The sequence below is a fragment of the Tachyglossus aculeatus genome, chromosome 23 (assembly GCF_015852505.1).
Source record: "Tachyglossus aculeatus isolate mTacAcu1 chromosome 23, mTacAcu1.pri, whole genome shotgun sequence".
NCBI classification, from domain to species: Eukaryota; Metazoa; Chordata; class Mammalia; order Monotremata; family Tachyglossidae; genus Tachyglossus; species Tachyglossus aculeatus.
In genome coordinates this window covers 4,982,945-5,003,251 of record NC_052088.1, presented here as the reverse complement: position 1 = coordinate 5,003,251, position 20,307 = coordinate 4,982,945, and the positions used below count along the sequence as shown (strand labels likewise).

General features: G+C 45.9%; 1 protein-coding gene across 1 annotated transcript in view; it reads left to right on the top strand.

Annotated features, from left to right (window-relative positions):
- MPP5 (membrane palmitoylated protein 5) overlaps nucleotides 1–20,307 on the top strand; it is a 149,073-nt gene that overhangs the window by 89,238 nt on the left and 39,528 nt on the right. The window contains exons 5-6 of the mRNA XM_038765434.1: nucleotides 2,664–2,741; nucleotides 8,477–8,623. Coding sequence (XP_038621362.1) covers nucleotides 2,664–2,741; nucleotides 8,477–8,623 — 225 coding nt within the window. The remainder of the gene's footprint in view (nucleotides 1–2,663; nucleotides 2,742–8,476; nucleotides 8,624–20,307) is intronic.

Genomic DNA, 20,307 nt, shown 5'->3' with positions numbered 1-20,307 from the left:
AAACGTATATACAGGTGCTGTGGGGAGGGGAAGGAGGTAGGGCCGGGGGGATGGGGAGGAGGAGAGGAAAAAAGAAAGGGGGCTCAGTCTGGGAAGGTTCCCCCTTGTCTTTCCAAACACCGTAGACAACATCACTACCTTTCCTGTTTCCAAAGCCTGTAATCTTGGCATTCTCCTTGACTTTTCTCTCATTCAACCCATTTAGCCTGTTACCAAATCCTGTTCATTCTGCGTTCACCACACTGCTGAAAAACCACCTTTCCTCATCATCCACACTGCTCCTATGCTGATCCAGGCACTTCTATCCAGCTTTACTGCATTCATTCATTCATTCAATCGTATTTACTGAGCGCTTACTGTGTGCAGAGCACTGGACTAAGCGCTTGGGAAGTACAAGTCGGCAACATATGGAGATGGTCCCGACCCAACAACGGGCTCACAGTCTAGAAAGGAGAGACCGACAACAAAACAAAACGTGGACAGGTGTCAAGTCAGCTTCCTTGTTGGCGTCCTTGCTTTCCTCTTGCCTCTCTACACTACAGTTCATACTTTATTCAGCCGCCCAGATCATTTTCCCAAAAATATTCAGTCCACGGCTCCCCACTCCAAAAGAACCTCCGGTGGTTGCCCATCCACCTCCGCATCATACAGAAATACCTTTCCATCTTCTCTAAAGCACTCAATCGCGTAACCCCCTCCTGCCTTACCTCCTTGATTTCCTATTACAACCCAGCCTGCACACTTCGCTCTTTTTTTTTTTGATGGTATTTGTTAAGCGCTTACTATGTGCAAAGCCACGTTGTAAGCGCCGGGGGGGATTCAGGGTGATCAGGTTGTCCCACCTGGGGCTCACGGTCTTAATCCCCATTTTGCAGATGAGGGAACTGAGGCACAGAGAAGTTAAGTGGGTTGCCCAAGGTCACACAGCTGACAAGTGGCGGAGCCGGGATTAGAACCCATGACCTCTTCTAATGCCAACCTAATTATGAACCTTAATCTTAACTATCTCGACACCAACCCCTTGCCCACATCCACCCTCTGGTCGGGAACTCTCTCCCCCTTCATACCTGACAGATCACCACTCTCCCTACCTTCAAAGCCTTATTAAAATCGTATCTCTTCCAAGAAGCCTTCCCTGATAAAGCCCTCCTTTCCCGTATTCCCTCTCCTTACTGCTTTTGCCTGTGCGTTTGGATCTGCCGTCTTTAATCACCCTCAGCCCTTACATAATAATAAGAATAATAATGATGGCATTTATTAAGCACTTACTATATGCAAAAGCCCTCCTTTCCCGTATTCCCTCTCCTTTCTGCTTTGCCTGTGCGTTTGGATCCGCCGTCTTTAATCACCCTCAGCCCTTACATAATAATAAGAATAATAATGATGGCATTTATTAAGCACTTACTATATGCAAAAGCCCTCCTTTCCCGTATTCCCTCCCCTTACTGCTTTGCCTGTGCATTTGGATCTGCCGTCTTTAATCACCCTCAGCCCTTACATAATAATAAGAATAATAATGATGGCATTTATTAAGCGCTTACTATGTGCAAAGTCAATCATTTATTTTAATGACTGCCTCCCCCTCTGGACTATAAACTAAGGGCAGGGAAAGTGTCTACCAACTCTGTTGTGTTGTATTCTCTGAAGCGCCTAGTTCAGTGCTCTGCACCCCCAAAACACTCAGTAATTGCCATTGATTGATTATTTGATTTTTCTTTAATATTTTTCTGATGACATCTTTCTGGCCCAGGTCTAATCCACTTGCAGAATTTTTGTGTCCTTCCCCCTTCCCTATACACAGTGCTCAAAACAATTTTGAAGCGGTGTGGCTGGGTAGAAAGAGCGGGGGCCTGGGAGACTGGTGACCTGGGTTCTAATCCTGCCTCGTCCACGTACCTGCTGTTTGACCTTGGGCAAGTCAGTTAACTTCTCTGTACCCCAGTTCCTTCATCTGCAGAAGGGGGATTCAGTGCCTGCCCTCCTTCTGACTCAGATTGTGAGTCCCGTGTGGTGCCTGATAATCTTATATGTACCTCATTGCTTACCACAGCACATAATAAGCACTTACCAATGCCACAATTATCGTAGTATGGGCGGTGAACATGTTTGCTAATTCTGTTGTATTGCATTCTCCCAAGCGCTTAGTGCAGTGCACTAAGTAAGCACTCAATAAATAGCATTGATTGATTCTACAGATGCATTTCCCTGAATACAGCTCTCATTCAGTGTTAAACCTCGCCCCCCTGAAAACAGTTCTATCTAACATTAGCTTTGCACATCTGCTAGACTGGCCGAACGTCACATTTGGCTATTAAATAAAACCCCTCCTTAATTACTATTTTGAGTAGTTTCAGTGACAAAGGACAAACAGAAGAAATATCTTTAGCAGTTGAGTCTTTCAGAATTTCATTCACAAGTCGGCTAATCTTGTAAGGAATATTGTTGATGTGCTAATTCACAGTTTTCCATGATGATGAGATTGAGGGCTTCCGAGGAAACATACTCCGTCTAATGATTCAGTGTCCTTCATCTCCTTGGGTAGATATTCTTTGATTGCGTTTCTGTCTTCAATCAGAATTTTAAAGCTTTGTGGCTACGGCACAGTACGAGATACCTCCGCATAGGAGGATGAATCATTACTGTTTATTTCTTTCCCCCCTTAGGTACAAACTGTTTTGAAACCAAGCCATCAAAAGGAAGGACAGGAACTAAATTCTTTGCTAAATGCACCTCATATTCAGGTAACAACTAGATAAGTGAGGAATTTCTTGGCAATGAGAATATGGACCTTCTGTGCCTTGTCTATGTAGAGCATGCTTTTATTTGCTTACTTATTCAACCACGGGGCTTCTGTCATTTTTTAAAATAGTAAAACCAGCTGTTTCACAGTTCCTAGGCTTCTCGCCCTGTAGCTCTATGCTTGTGTTTTCTACTCTCAGTGCATTTAATAAGGGACAGTTAGAACCTTCTTCTAAAATACAGGGTGGTTTTTAGACTTGAGATCCACCCATCATTATACCAAGTTTCATCTAATTAGGGCCAAAAAACCCATAATTTGGAGGGTAATTAAAGGTTCGGCGTTACTTTTTAAATTTGAGATAAAATGGGGTTTGCATTTTCCTTGAATTCTTATTTTGTTTTTAGCTTTTCTCTTTCAAATAAATTTCCCTTTCCCTCTCTCTCTCTCTTCTCCCTTCCTTTCCCTCCTCCTCCTAGTCCTGGTAAAGGGAGGCGGAGGAGGGAGGTAAGGGTGGCACCAGTGTCCTGTGCTTGAGGTGTGGTGGTAATGTGGAGGGTGGGAAGGGTCAGGAGTGCAGAGTAGTTTCGCCATGAGTTGCTGCTTCTTGGCTCTTCCAAGAACCTCAAATAAGTCTATCGACTTTGCTTCCAAGATGGAAGGGGAGGAGAAGGTGAGCTGCTCCGATTGGAGGGAAAAGGGGGAATTGATAGGGAATGGGAACTCTGGCAGCCAGCGCCAAAACCAGAGCAGAGCGGAAAACAATTCAGGGAACACAGAAACAAGCAAAAAAAAAAATATAAAGTTTTGTAGGGGTCGGTTAGCCCTCATTTTTTTAATGGCCCAGGAGGTAAAAACAGGGGTTGTGCTCTAGAAATCCTTCAGACATCCAGTAGAATTAATTGAGCACCTAATCTGGGCTGAAAACTCTACTAAACTCTTGGGAGAATACAATTGAGTAAGAGACAACCCTGCCCTCAAGGAGCTTACAGTCTAACAGGACTAACAAACAGAAACCATTGCAAAGGTTATAACTATTGAGAGGAAACTGACATTTAGTCTGCTTACCCTGGGTAAGTTAATATATGGCAAGAATAATATGTAGGTGCTGAGGGGTATAAATGCAAGTATTTAAGACAGCTGTAGGGTGGCCGAGAGGTGAAGAAGAAGGAGCTTAATTGGAGAGCGTGAACTAGAGGAGGTGGATTTTCGGGAGGTCTTTGAAGATGGGAAGAGCTGGGGTTTTGTAGATTGAAGTGAGGGAGGGAGAGAAGGAGGACGTTCCCAGCCTGGTGATGGACTTGAGGGAGAAGTCGGAGGTTTGCTTGGGAGATAGAGAGAACAATGAGACGGGTGATCGTCATCTTGCCACGGTATGATGAGCACTTGGAGCAGGTTGGTAACTTTTAGGGTAGAGAGGAAGGAGAGGACCCAGAAAATGTCAAGAGAAAACCAGTGGGATTTGGGGACAGGCCTAGCAGCAGACTGACTGTGGAAGGTGAAAGACAGTGGTGGGATTAGGGGTGGGGTGTTATTCATTCATGCATTCAATCGTGTTTGAGCGCTTACTCTGTGCAGAGCACTGTACTAAGCGCTTGGGAAGTACAAGTCGGCAACATAGAGAGACGGTCCCTACCCGACAACGGGCTCACAGTCTGTAAGGGGGAGACAGACAATAAAACAGAACATGTAGACAGGTATCAAAACCATCAGAATAAATAGAGTTATAGGTATATGCACACGTCATTAACAAAATAAATAGAATAGTAAATATGTACAAGTAAAATAAATAGAGTAATAAATCTGTACAAATATGTAGACAAGTGCTGTGGGGAGGGGAAGGAGGTAGGGTGGGGGGGATGGGGAGGAGGAGAGGAAAAAGGGGGCTCAGTCTGGGAAGGCCTCCTGGAGGAGGTGAGCTCTCAGTAGGGCTTTGAAGGGAAGAAGAGAGCTAGTTTGGCAGATGTGCGGAGGGAGGGCATTCCAGGCCCGGGGAAGGACGTGGGCCACGGGTCCATGGCGGGACAGGCAAGAACAATAGGAATTAGGAACACTATCCTTTCCAAGTGCTTAGTACAGTGGTATGTTTGAATAAATGAATACTCAGAGTCCAGGCTTCTGGGACGGGGATGGCAGTTTTATTTAATGGTGATGGGAAAGGGTAGCTGGAAGAATGGATTTTGGGAAGAATCAATCAGTCAATCAATCAATTGCATTTATTGAGCGTTTACTATGTGCAGAGCACTGTACTAAGTGCTTGGGAAGTACAAATCGGCAACACACAGAGACAGTCCCTACCCAACAGCGGGCTCACAGTCTAGAAGGGGGAGACAGAGAACAAAACCAAACACACTAACAAAACAAAATAAATAGAATAGATATGTACAAGTAAGATAAATAAACCAGGAGTTCAGTATGAGATCTATAAAGTTTAAGGTGTCAGCAAGATAACACTGTGGAGCGGTCCTGGAAGAAACAGGAAAGGCAAGGTTGGTGAGCAGGTGAGAGGTCGGCTAAGGGATCATCATCAATCGTATTTATTGAGCGCTTACTTTGTGCAGAGCACTGTACTAAGCGCTTAGATTTAGGAGTCATCCACGTAGAGATGATAGCTGAAACTAAAGGAGCGGATGAGTTCCCCAGGGGAGTGAGTGTAAAGTGAAAAGAGTAAGGGACCTGAAACGGAGCCGTGGGAGACAACCAGGGTAGAGCCAGCGAAAGCAGTGTGGTCTAGAGGATAGCGCACGGGCCTAGGAGTCGAAAGGACCTGGGTTCTAATCCCAGCCCCATCACTTGTCTACTGCGTGACCTCGGACAAGTCAACTTCACTGCTCTGTGCCCCACTTGCCTCATCTGTAAACTATGGTACTTGTTAAGCGCTTACTCTGTGTCTTGCACTGTTCTGAGCGCTGGGGTCGATATGAGTTAAGCACGACGGACACAGTCCCCGGCCCAAATGGGGCTCACACCCTTAATCCCCGTTTTACAGATGAGGCAGCTGAGTCCCGGAGAAGCAAAGTGACACGCTTAAGCTCAAACAGCAAGCAATTGGCAGAGCCGGGATTAGAACCCAGGTCCTTCTGACTCCTAGGCCCGTTCTGTAAAATGGGAATTAAGACCGTGAGCCCCATGCGGGGCGTGGACTGCGTCCAACCCTGTTTGCTTGCATCTACCCCGGCACTTATTTCAGTGCCTGGCATTTAACATATGCCAGAGTTTCAAGCTCTCATCCTATCCCGTCTGGACTACTGCACTAGCCTTCTCTCTGATCTCCCATCCTCGTGTCTCTCTCCACTTCAATCCATACTTCATGCTGCTGCCCGGATTATCTTTGTCCAGAAACGCTCTGGACATATCACTCCCCTCCTCAAAAACCTCCAATGGCTACCGATCAATCTGCGCATCAGGCAGAAACTCCTCACCCTGGGCTTCAAGGCTGTCCATCACCTCGCCCCCTCCTACCTCACCTCCCTTCTCTCCTTCTACTGCCCAGCCCGCACCCTCCGCTCCTCCACCACTAATCTCCTCACTGTACCTCGCTCTCGCCTGTCCCGCCATCGACCCCCGGCCCACGTCATCCCCCGGGCCTGGAATGCCCTCCCTCTGCCCATCCGCCAAGCTAGCTCTCTTCCTCCCTTCAAGGCCCTGCTGAGAGCTCACCTCCTCCAGGAGGCCTTCCCAGATTGAGCCCCTTCTTTCCTCTCCCCCTCGTCCCCCTCTCCATCCCCCCGCCTTACCGCCTTCCCCTCCCCACAGCACCTGTATATATGTATATATGGTTGTACATATTTATTACTCTGTTTATTTATTTATTTATTTATTTTACTTGTACATTTCTATCCTACTTATTTTATTTTGTTGGTATGTTTGGTTCTGTTCTCTGTCTCCCCCTTTTAGACTGTGAGCCCACTATCGGGTAGGGACTGTCTCTATGTGATGCCAATTTGTACTTCCCAAGCGCTTAGTACAGTGCTCTGCACATAGTAAGCGCTCAATAAATACGATTGATTGATTGATTGATTGATATGCCATTATATTAAAAAAAAAAAAAGGAGCAGCCAGCCAGAGAGACTGAGAAGGAGTGAGGGGAGAGAAAGGAGCAACTGGAGAGTATTTTGTCAGTTAAACCAAGGTTGCCAAGCATTTCCAGGGGGAATGAGTGGTCGGAGATGGCCGAGAGGGCTCTGAGACGTCAAGGAGGATTAGGATAGAGCAGAGCCCGCTAGGTACAGCAAGGAGGAAGTGTGTGACTTCGGTGGATTGGCCGGAAATCAGATTGTAGTGGGTCAAGAAGAATCAATCAATCAATTGTATTTATTGAGCGCTTACTGTGTGCAGAGCACTATACTAAGCGCTTGGGAAGTACAAGTTGGCAACATATAGAGATGGTCCCTACCCAACAGTGGGCTCACAGTCTAGAAGAAGTTGGAAGAGAGTTAGTGGAGACAGCAATTGTATATCATCCCTTCGGTTCTTTAGGAGAGTAACAGGAACCGGGAGATGGAGGTAGCCTGAAGGGTAAAGAAAGTGTCCAGAGAGGGGTCTAGTATAGAGGAGACTCGATATTGAAAGGCGGAGGGGAAGGAGCCATTGGAAAATAAGTGATTAAGGCTGGCGGTTAGGGAGAGAAGATGGGTAGGAGCAAGTGTTATTCAGAGGTGAGAGGGGCTAAGGTCTGAAGGGCTAAATTCATTCATTGGTACTCACTGAGCACTTACTGTGTGTGCAGAGCACTGTACTAAGCTTTTGGGAGAGTAGAGTGCAACAATAAACAGAAACATTCCCCGTCCATAACGAGCTTACAGTCCAGACGAGGGGACATCGATACAAATAAATAAATGACAGATGTGTATATAAGTGCTGTGGGGGGGAAGAACAGAGGGAGCAAGTCAGGGAGATGCAGAAGGGAGTGGGAGAAGGGGAAAGGGGGACTTGGTCTGGGAAGGCCTCCCGGAGGAGATGTGCCCTGAAGAAGGCTTTGAATTCAGGGGGAAAGTCATCGTCTGTCAGTTTTGGGGGAGGGAGGGCATTCCAGGCCAAAGGCAGGATATGGGCTAGGGGTCGGCGGCAAGATAGGTGAGTTTAAGGGACAGTGAGATGGCTGGATTTAGATTAACCTAGCTGGGAAAGGGCCTACCTGAGCATTGGCTGGGGAGGATGAGAGTGAAGATTTTGGAAGTGAGGAGGGAATTTTGTGGAGCTGATGCCAAACGGGTTCAACTGTTAACGCAATACGTCTATATTGTAAGTAGCAGGGAAGCAGCGTGGCCTAGTGGGTAGATCACAGGCCCGGGAGTAAGAGGATCTGGGTTCTAATCCAGGCTCTGCCACTTGACTACTGTATGACCCTGGGCAAGTCACTTAACTTTTCTGTGCCTCAATTTCCTCATCTGTAAAAATGGGGATTAAGACTGCAAGCCCCATGCAGGACAGGGACTGATTAGCTTGTATGTACCCCAGCGCTTAGTACAGTTCCTGGCACATGGTAAGTGCTTAACAAACACCAGTGTTGTTTTGTTTTTTTTTTAAAAAAGAGGCACCTTCATAAAATATTAGCATTCTAGAAGAATTTTTAGTGAAAGCTCAGAAACTGATCTGGAACTAGTATGCGAGATGGATTTCTGAGAAAATTATTTTCAAGGCCTAAGTAGAAAAATGTTGAGATTATTGAGCAGTATTATCACATGCAAATGCATCGTGATGCCTTAAAAACCCCGTGCATTCTTTCTTTTCCAACAGGCACTCTTGCTGGCCCATGATAAAGTTGCTGAACAGGAAATGCAGCCAGAGTCCCTGACAGAGGAGAGGGTTTATGAGAGCGTTGGCCAGTATGGAGGGGAGACTGTCAAAATAGTTCGCATAGAAAAGGCTCGGGACATTCCGTTGGTAAGTATTCTCCTGACGACCAGCAAAGTCTTAGCTCCGTAAAGGAAATGATCGAAGGTGTGGTTTCCTTTCCCCTCGCTTTTTTTCCTCCAGTTGAATTTGATTGACAAAGGTAAGGATTTATTTCTGTATTGAAATCTGACAGTTTTTTGCTCACCCTCAGTCATTCCGCCAATGGTATTTATCGGGTGCAATGTGCAGAGCATCATCATCATCATCAATCGTATTTATTGAGCGCTTACTATGTGCAGAGCACTGTACTAAGCAGAGCACTGTGCTAAGCACTCGAGAGACTACAGTACAATAAAGTTGGTAGACACGGCTCTTCTCAGGGAGCGTAACCCTTAAGATGGATTTATAAAGCATGTGATATTCACCATACCCTCAGACCCACAGCTCTTATGTTCAGAGACGTAATCTATTTTAACGTCTTTCTTCCCCTTTAGATGGTAAGCTCCTTGTGGGCAGGGAACATGTCTCCCAACTCCATTTATTGTCATATAATAGGGGGAACATGTCTCCCAACTCCATTCATTCAGTCATATAATAGGGGGAACATGTGGGAACATGTCTCCCAACTCCATTCATTCAGTCATATAATGGGGGAACATGTGGGAACATGTTCCTTGTGGGAACATGTCTCCCAACTCCATTCATTCAGTCATATAATAATAATAATAATAATAATGGTGGTATTTAAGCGCTTACTATGTGCAAAGCACTGTTCTAAGCGCTGGGGAGGTTACAACGTGACTACGTTGTCCCACGGGGGCCTCACAGTTTTAATCCCCATTTTACAGATGAGGTAACTGAGGCCCAGAGAAGTGAATTGACTGGCCCAAAGTCACCCAGCTGACAGTTGGCCGTGCTGGGATTTCAACCCATGACCTCCGACTCCAAAGCCTGTGCTCTTTCCACCGAGCACTTACTCAGTGTACTAAGCTCTTGGGAGAGTACCGTACAAAAATAAACAGTCACATTCCCTGCCCACAACGAGCTCACAGTCTAGAGAGGGGAGACAGATGTCAATACAAATAAATAAAATTACAAATCTTTACGTAAAGTGCTGTGGGGCTGGAAGTGGGGGGAAGAGCGAAGGGAATAAGTCAGGGCGACGCAGAAGGGAGTGGGAGATGAGGAAAAGTGGGGCTTAGTCTGGGAAGGCCTCTTGGAGGAGATGGGCCTTTGATAAGGCTATGAAAGAGGGGAGAGGAATTGTCTGTCGGATTTGAGGAGGGGAGGGCGTTCCAGGCCAGAGGCAGGACATATATGTATATATTTGTACGTATTTAATACTCTATTTATTTTACTTGTACATACCCTATTTATTTTATTTTGTTAATATGTGTTGTTTTGTGGTCTGTCTCCCCCTTCTAGACTGTGAGCCCACTGTTGGGTAGGGACCGGCTCTATATGTTGCCAACTTGGACTTCCCAAGCGCTTAGTCCAGTGTCTCTGCACACAGTAAGCGCTCAATAAATACGATTGATTGAGTGAATGAATGAATGAATGAATGTCGACCACCTTGCTTATATTGTACTCTCCTGAGAGTTTAGTACGGTAGTAAGCCCTGTGGGTAGGGACCGTCTCTATATGTTGCCAACTTGGACTTCCCAAGCGCTTAGAACAGTGCTCTGCACACAGTAAGTGCTCAATAAATATGATTGATTGATTGATTGATTGATTGACATGGGCTCGGGGTGGCAGTGAGACAGGCGAGATGGAGGCACAGTGAGAAGGCTAGCACCAGAGGGGCCAAGTGTGTGGGTGGGTTGTATGTAGAAGGGCACAAGGCGGTGGATTGCTTTAAAGCCAGTGGTGCAACTCTTACAACGTAGTCTCCCAAGCATCTAATGTAGTGTTCTGCGTACAATAAGCGCTCAATAAATACCACTGATTGATTAAAAAATAAGAGAAATTCTATGGTTTTAAACTCCAGAAACTAAGTTGTGTTGCGTTGTTTTGAGATACAGTTGATGAGATAAATGGCAAACATGTTTAAAATGTTTTTTTCTCTCAAAGACTTGCGATTACTGGTATTTTAACCGAGGAAATTGTTGCTGTTGCTCTCCTACTTTTATTTTTGCCAAAACGTATTTGTTTTAGTGTGTCCCCGTGATCTTTTTCCCTATCCATTTTTCTTTCCGCAGTCTCCGTCTGCTCTTTCCTTCGTACAAATTCAAATCTCTGCTGACTCACTCTGCCCCTCCTTTCAGTCAATCAGTTATCGTCATTTATTGAACCTGTACTGAGTGCAAAGTACTGTACTAAGTTCTTAGGAAAGGACGACAGAGGCAATAATTGTGGGGTTTGTATAGCACTTACTATGTGCCAAACACAGTACTAAGTGCCGAGGTAGTTACAAGATAAGATGCTACAATCCCTGACTCCCTTGGAGTTTACAGTCTAAGTAAAAACATGTTCTTTGCCTTCCAGGAGCCTGGAGTGTAATAGGGAGGCCAAAAAGTGAGAACAGGAAGAAAAGCAAAGATAAAGTCGTCATGGAAATGTCAGGATGAAATAAAATATATAATTGAATCATCAATTGAGTAGATATATAGAGATATCTATATATAGATATATATATATATCTACTCAATTGATGATATATAGATATCTATATCTATATATCTATATATAGATATATATATATCTACTCAATATAGATATCTATATATATCTACTCAATTGATGATATATAGATATAGATATCTATATCTATATATCTATATATAGATATATATATATCTATAGATCTATAGATCTATACATCTATAGATATATATATATCTACTCAATATAGATATCTATATCTATATATAGATATAGATATAGATATCTATATCTATATATCTATATATAGATATATATATATCTATAGATCTATAGATCTATATATCTATAGATATATATATATCTACTCAATATAGATATCTATATATATATATATACACACACACACAGACTGAGGAAGGGTATAAAATACATTAGGGCTAAGGATGGCTGTCAGACGTGATTAGGGTTTTTTTGGGAATTAATCTCACCTGCAGGAGCTGGGATTTTAAGAGAGCTTTGAAGATGTGGTGAGCGGTGGATTTGGTTAGAGAGGGGGTTCCAAGCTACAATCTTCTATTTTGGTAAAAATGATTAACAGGAAGTTTCTAGCACATGAGTGCGGAGAAGCTTTTATTTTTTTTAAATGGTATTTGCTAAGCGATTATTATGTGCCAGGCACTGTACTGAGTGCTGGGGCAGAGACAAAGCTAATCGGGTTGGACGCGGTCCGTTTCCCGAGTAGAGCTCGCAGTCTTAATTCCCATTTTACAGATGAGGTAACTGAGACATAGAGAAGCTGAGTGGCTTGCCCAAGGTCACGCACCGGCTACGTGGTAGAGCCAGGATTAGAACCCAGGTCCTCCGGCTGCCCATCCCATGCTCTTTCCAATAGGCCAGGCTGCTTTCATACTATTTTCCCACTCAATTATAGTTCCATTTGAAACTTTGATTTTTTCCACATGTGGGCAGTTGGCCTCTGAGTGGTAATATCGGCTAAATAGTTGACAACAAAAATCTGCAATTAGGATGGCGGTGAAGCGTGGTCTGTTTTAGGAGCCCAGAGACTTGACTTCTAGTCTCGGTTAAAACATTTAACAAATCCACGAGGACAGAGAGTAAGTAGATGGAGAGATGTGAAAATAACAAACAAATCAGTATTACCCTCTTACCTACTTTTTTTTAAGTGGTACTTAAGTGCTTCCTCTGTGTCAAGCACTGTACTAAGCACTGGGGATAGCTATAAGTTTATAATAATAATGAAGACATTTGTTAAGCTCTTACTATGTGCAAAGCACTGTTCTAAGCGCTGGCGGGGGGATACAAGGTGATCAGGTTGTCCCACGGGGGGCTCACAGTCTTAATCCCCGTTTGACGGGTGAGGTAACTGAGGCTCAGACTTGCCCAAGGTCACACAGCTGACATGTGGCGGAGCCGGGATTAGAACCCATGACCTCTGACTCCCAAGCCTGGGATCTTTCCACTATCAGACCCATGTGGGGTTCCCATTCCACATTGACCCCTAGGTACTAACCCCAGTTGGGAAACCAACAGTGCAGGGAGAAGCAGCGTGGCGTAGTAGATAGAATAATAATAATAATAATAATAATAATGGTTTGTGTTAAGTGCTTACTATGTGCCAAGCGCTGTTCTAAGCGCTGGAGGAGATACAAGGTTATCAGGTTGTCCCAGGTGGGGCTCACAGTCTTACTCCCCAGATGAAGTGACTGAGGCCCGGAGAAGTGAAGTGACTTGCCCAAGGTCACACAGCAGACAAGAGGCAGAGTTGGGATTAGAACCCAGGTCCTTCTGATTCCCAAGCCCGGGATCTCTCCACTAAACCAGGCTGCTTCAACACGGACCTAGGAGACAGAAGGACCCGGGTTCTAATCCCGGCTCTGCCACTTGATTGCCGTGTGACCTTGGGTAGGTCACTTCACTTCTCTGGACCTCAGTTACCTCATCAGTCAAATGGGGATTAAGACTGTGAGCCAACTTGACAACCTTGCCAACTTGTACTTCCCGAGCGCTTAGTCCGGTGCTCCGCACACAGTAAGCGCTCAATAAATACAATTGAATGAATGAGTGAATGAACCTTGTACCTACCCCTGAGTGCTCATTCATTCATTGTCGTATTTATTGAGCGCTTACTGTGTGCACAGCACTGGACTAAGCGCTTGGGAAGTCCAAGTTGGCAACATCTAGAGACGGTCCCTACCCAACAGCGGGCTCACAGTCTAGTAGGGGGAGACAGACAACAAAACAAAACATATTAACAAAATAAAATAAATAGAATAAATATGTACAAATAAAATAAATAGAGTAATAAATCCGTACAAACATATATACATATGTACAGGTGCTGTGGGGAGGGGAAGGAGGTAAGGTGGGGGGGTGGGGAGTGCTCAGTACAGTGCCTGGAAAGCACTTAACAGATGAGCCCCTAACAGATATCATTAAAAAAACCCAAAACAACATAGTTCAAAGGTTGGAGGCGTGCACCCAGTTGAGAGTCTACCTGGATAATTTAATCAATTAAAACCAACGATTATCAGGAAATTGCCCCCAAGAATCATGATCCTAATCATAATCAAAGTAATAATAGTGAGTGGAAAGAGCACGGGCTGGGGAGCCAGAGGTCGTGGGTTTTTATCCCGGCTCCGTCACTTGTCAGCTGTGTGACCTTGGGCAAGTCACTTTTTTTTTTTTAAATGGCATTCACTAAGCACTTACTATGTGCAAAACACTGTTCTAAGCGCTGGGGAGGTTACAAGGAGATCGGGTTGTCCCACGGGGGGCTCACAGTCTTCATCCCCATTTTACAGATGACGGAACTGAGGCCCAGAGAAGTTAAGTGACTGGCCCAAAGTCACCGAGCTGACAGTTGGCGGAGCTGGGATTTGAACCCAAGACCTCTGACTCCAAAGCCCGGGCCCTTTCCATTGAGCCACGCTCCACTTCACTTCTCTGGGCCTCAGTTCCCTCATCTGTAAAATGGGGATGAAGACTGTGAGCCCAATGTGGGACAACCTGATTACCTTGTATCTACCCCAGCACTTAGAACAGTGCTTGGCACAGAGTAAGCGCTCAACAAATGCTAACATTATTATTATTATAGATGGTATTTGTTAAGTGTTTACTACAGGTCCAGCACTGTACTGAGCGCTGGGGTAGATACACATGGGGCTCAGTCTTAATCCCCATTTTACAGATGAGAAGCAGCGTGGCTCAGTGGAAAGAGCCCGGGCTTTGGAGTCAGAGGTCATGGGTTCGAATCCCAGCTCTGCCAATTGTCAGCTGGGTGACTTTGGGCAAGTCACTTCACTTCTCTGGGCCTCAGTTACCTCATCTGTAAAATGGGGATGAAGACTGTGAGCCCAATGTGGGACAACCTGATTACCTTGTATCTACCCCAGCACTTAGAACAGTGCTTGGCACAGAGTAAGCGCTTAACAAATGCTAACATTATTATTATTATAGATGGTATTTGTTAAGTGTTTACTACAGGTCCAGCACTGTACTGAGCGCTGGGGTAGATACACATGGGGCTCAGTCTTAATCCCCATTTTACAGATGAGAAGCAGCGTGGCTCAGTGGAAAGAGCCCGGGCTTTGGAGTCAGAGGTCATGGGTTCGAATCCCAGCTCTGCCAATTGTCAGCTGGGTGACTTTGGGCAAGTCACTTCACTTCTCTGGGCCTCAGTTACCTCATCTGTAAAATGGGGATGAAGACTGTGAGCCCAATGTGGGACAACCTGATTACCTTGTATCTACCCCAGTGCTTAAAACAGTGCTTGGCACATAGTAAGCGCTTAACAAATACTAACATTATTATTATTATAGATGATATTTGTTAAGTGTTTACTACAGGTCCAGCACTGTACTGAGCACTGGGGTAGATACACATGGGGCTCAGTCTTAATCCCCATTTTACAGATGAGAAGCAGCGTGGCTCAGTGGAAAGATCCCGGGCTTTGGAGTCAGAGGTCATGGGTTCGAGTCCCAGCTCTGCCACTTGTCAGCTGGGTGACTTTGGGCAAGTCACTTCACTTCTCTGGGCCTCAGTTACCTCATCTGTAAAATGGGGATTAAGACTGTGAGCCCCCCTGGGACAACCTGATCACTTTGTAACCTCCCCAGCTCTTAGAACAGTGCTTTGCACATAGTAAGCGCTTAATAAATGCCATTATGATTATTAGATGAGGCAACTGAGGCCCAGAGAAGTGAAGTGACTTGCCTAAGGTCACATAGCAAACAAGTGATAATAATAATAATAATAATGATGGCATTTGTTAAGCGCTTACTATGTGCAAAACACTGTTCTAAGCGCTGGGGGGATACAAGGTGATCAGGATGTCCCATGTGGGGCTTACAGTCTTAACCCCCATTTTACAGATGAGGGAACTGAGGCTCAGAGAAGTTAAGTGACTTGCCCAAGGTCACACAGCAGACATGTGGCAGAGCTGGGATTCGAACCCGTGACCTCTGACTCCAAAGCCCGGGCTCTTTCCACTGAGCCACGCTGCTTCTGAACCTGGGATTAGAACCCAGGGCCCTCTAACTTGCAGGCCTGGGCTCTATCCACTAAGCTACACTGCTTTCATTCATTCAGTCATGTTTATTGAGAGCGCTTACCGAGTGCAGAGCACTGTGCTAAGCGTTTGAGAGGGTACAGTGTCACAGTCAACAGACATATTCCCTGCCCACAGTGAGCTCCCATTTTCCATAGCCGACACATAGGTAGGACATTGGGATTGAAACGACTTTTCTTTCAGTTGGTGCTTCAAAGCTTCAGGCAAACCAACTGCCCAGACCTTCGCTTTCTCCACTCTTCCAGTGGAAAATACGCTTTTTGGGCCCGAAAGGAGCTGGCAAAATGGGAAATTAGGGGTGGCTTTCCTATTTTGTTCATCACAATGACTACAAGCAGAGCGGAGCTCTAAATTCGCCCTCAGATCGCCCTCCCTGCAGATCTTTGAAATTCTCATTCCCCGTGGCTTCACGTGTTCCCGGCCAGGTCCACGCTCCGCGGATTTTTTTTAAAAAACGTGTCCGTCGCTGCCGGTCCCTTTCCTTTCCCACAGCCTACGCTTCACAAAATCCCTGGAAAGGAACTGAGCATTCCTGGAAGGAGACCGCGTTTCCCCCACATCATGCCCGGGGCCGTCCGCCGTCCCGTCGGCCTCGCTTTTGGAGATCTCAGGTCAAGCAGGCCGTAGGGATAAAGGGATAATATTTATTTTATTTTGTTAGTATGTTTGGTTTTGTTCTCTGTCTCCCCCTTCTAGACTGTGAGCCCACTGTTGGGTAGGGACCGTCTCTATATGTTGCCAACTTGGACTTCCCAAGCGCTTAGTACAGGGCTCTGCACATAGTAAGCGCTCAATAAATACGATTGATGATGATGATGATAGGGGCAGGAAGCCAACCCTGGCCCGATTTTAGGGAGGGAGGCGGAACAGGGAAAGGAAGTTTAAGAGAGGCCCGGGGCCGTGGCTGAGCGAACTGCCCTTGGAGGCGAAATCCCGCAAAAAGGCAGGCCTCCCTATTTTGGCGTCATTTTGGATGGTGGAGGGACGATTGACAAGTTGCTGCCTTATCTTTGGAATTCTCTTTCTGGCCGGTCATAAAACCTGATCACCTTGTAACCTCTCCAGCGCTTAGAACAGTGCTTTGCACATAGTAAGCACTTAATAAATGCCATTATTATTACAATATAACCAATAAACAGACACACTCCCTGCCCATAACAAGCTTACAGCCTAGAGGGAGAGACGGACATTAATACACATAAATATACACGAGAAGCGGCGTGGCTCAGTGGGAAGAGCATTCCCTGTTGTGGTGGTGTGTTGGGATTTAAGATATTTGCTCTCCCTCCCTCCTTTGGCTTGTGCGGGACAAGGGACGGTGTGTAATATGAGCATCTAGTCCCTACCCCACTGCTTAGATTCATACTTGGCAGATAGTAAGCACTTAAATACTATAATTAACAAATTAAACAGACCGGCGTGCCTTGCAGTAATGGATAGGGCACGGGCCTTAGAGGCGGAAGGTCATGTGTTTGAATCCCGGCTCCGCCACCTCTCTGCTGTATGGCCCTGGGCGAGTCACTTCACTTCTCTGGCTTCAGTTACCTCATCTATAAAATGGTGATTAAGACCGTGAGCCCCATGCGGGGACTGCATCCAACCCAATTTGCTTTTATTTACCCCAGTGCTTAGTACCGTGCCTGGCACACAGTAAGTGCTTAAAAAAATCCTATCTTTTATTATTATTATTATTATCATTATTATTATTATTATTGGGCACTGAGAGTATATGTGTCCAGTGCTTAGTACCGTGCCTGGCACACGGTAAGTGCTTAAAAAATCCTATCTTTTATTATTATTATTATTATTATCATTATTATTGGGCACGGAGAGTATATGTGTCCAATCTCCCATATGGCTGTGAGAACTGGACCTATGGCAGAAGCCACATGGAGCTGCCGGAACAATTTCACCCGAACCATCTACTAATTGTGCTCAATATCAGATGGCGGACGAATAATAATAATAATGATGGCATTTGTTAAGCGCTTACTATGTGCAAAGCGCTAGGAAGGATACAAGGTGACCAGGGGGTCCCACGTGGGGCTCACAGTCTTAATCCCCATTTTACAGATGAGGTAGCCGGGGCGCAGAGAAGTTAAGTGACCTGCCCAAAGTCACATAGCTACAGTTGACAGAGCCGGGATTTGAACCCGTGACCTCTGGCTCCCAAGCCTGTGCTCTTTCCACTGAGCCATGCCGAGAAGGTTACCAACGATGGGATCCTGGAACCAGTGAACGGGTGTGTGGCCGAAAAGGGCAGAGTGGATCCCCAGTCCCAGCCACGGTGGACACACACGCAGGTTGTCGTTTGTGCCGTGCTTAATGTTTGGAGCACCTGGCGTTGTTTTCTCTTTTGCCTCCTCGACTCTTTCTGTCTGAAGCCTCCCGAGAGAGCCACTTTCTCCGTGGTGGCTGCGCGCCATGAAGATCTACCTTCGGCAAATGGAGTGGTATTTATTGAACACTTAACATGTCCAAGACTGAACTCCTTGTCTTCCCTCCCAAACCCTGCCCTCTCCCTGACTTTCCCATCACTGTGGACGGCACCACCATCCTTCCCGTCTCACAAGCCCGCAACCTTGGTGTCATCCTCGACTCCGCTCTCTCGTTCACCGCTCACATCCAAGCCGTCACCTAAACCTGCCGGTCTCAGCTCCACAACATTGCCAAGATCCGCCCTTTCCTCTCCATCCCAACCGCTACCCTGCTCGTTCAAGCTCTCATCCTGTCCCGTCTGGACTACTGCATCAGCCTTCTCTCTGATCTCCCATCCTCGTGTCTCTCCCCACTTCAATCCATACTTCATGCCGCTGCCCGGATTATCTTTGTCCAGAAACGCTCTGGGGATATCACTCCCCTCCTCAAAAATCTCCAGTGGCTACCGATCAATCTGCGCATCAGGCAGAAACTCCTCACCCTGGGCTTCACGGCTGTCCATCCCCTCGCCCCCTCCTCCCTCACCTCCCTTCTCTCCTTCTACAGCCCCGTCCACACCCTCCGCTCCTCCACCGCTGATCTCCTCAGCGTACCTCGCTCTCGCCTGTCCCACCATCGACCCCCGGCCCACGACATCCCCCAGGCCTGGAATGGCCTCCCTCTGCCCATCCGCCAAGCTAGGTCTCTTCCTCCCTTCAAGGCCCTACTGAGAGCTCACCTCCTCCAGGAGGCCTTCCCAGACTGAGCCCCCTTCCTCCTCTCCCCCTCGTCCCCCTCTCCATCCCTCCTGTCTTACCTCCTTCCCTTCCCCACTGCACCTGTATATATGTATATATGTTTGTACACATTTATTACTCTATTTATTTTACTTGTACATATCTATTCTATTTATTTTATTTTGTTAGTATGTTTGGTTTTGTTCTCTGTCTCCCCCTTCTAGACTGTGAGCCCACTGTTGGGTAGGGGACTGTCTCTGTATGTTGCCAACTTGTACTTCCCAAGCGCTTAGTCCAGTGCTCTGCACACAGTAAGTGCTCAATAAATACGATTGATTGATTGATTGATTAACGGTGTGCAGAGAATGTGGAAAGAGAACAGCGCAACAAAATGGATAGACATGCTCCCTGCTCCTAAGGAGCTTCTGGCATTGTTTGAGGCTTTGTTTTGCCATGTCCTTAAGATGCTTCCCGTCCCCCTCCTTGCTTTCTATTTCCCAGTTTCAGCTCTCCAGATAGCAGTGGTATGGGTGTCCTGCTGCCATTTTCCTCCCATGACCATGCAGGGTGGCATAACTTATACAACTTATACAACTCTTCGCTCCTCTAATGGTAACCTTCTCAATGCGCCTCGATCTCATCTATCATCTCGCCACGTCCTCCCTCTGGCCTTGACTGTCCTCCCTTCTCAAATCCAACAGACAATTACCACCCCCCTGCCTTCAAAGCCTTAATTAAGGCATATCGCCAAGAGGCCTTTCCTGACTAAGAGCCCTCTTTCCTCTTCTCCCACTCCCCTCTTCTTCCCTTTATTCACTCCCCCTCCCGGCCCCACAGCACTTATGTACATATGTCTTTGCACATGCTAAGCGCTTAACAAATACCATCATTATTATTATTAGAAGTAATAATCATTATTATATAATTACATAATATTATATATTTATAATAATATAAATAAATAATAAATAATAATATCAATAACTGCTACCTCTAATAATAATAATGATGATGGTATTTGTTAAGTGCTTACTATGTTCCAAGCACTGTTCTAAGCGCTGGGGAGGTTACAAGGTGATCAGGTTGTCCCACGGGATGCTCACAGTCTCAATCCCCATTTTACAAATGAGGTAACTGAGGCCCAGAGAAGTTAAGTGACGTGCCCAAAGTCACACATCTGACAATTGGTGGAGCCAGTATTTGGACCCATGACTGGGCTCTTTCCATTGAGCCATGCTGCTTCTCATGCATATTTATGTGTGTTAATGTCTGTCTCTCCCTCTAGGCAGTAAGCTTGTTATGGGCAGGGAGTGTATCTGTTTATTGGTTATATTGTAATAATAATAATAATGGCATTTGTTAAGCGCTTACTATGTGCCAAGCAC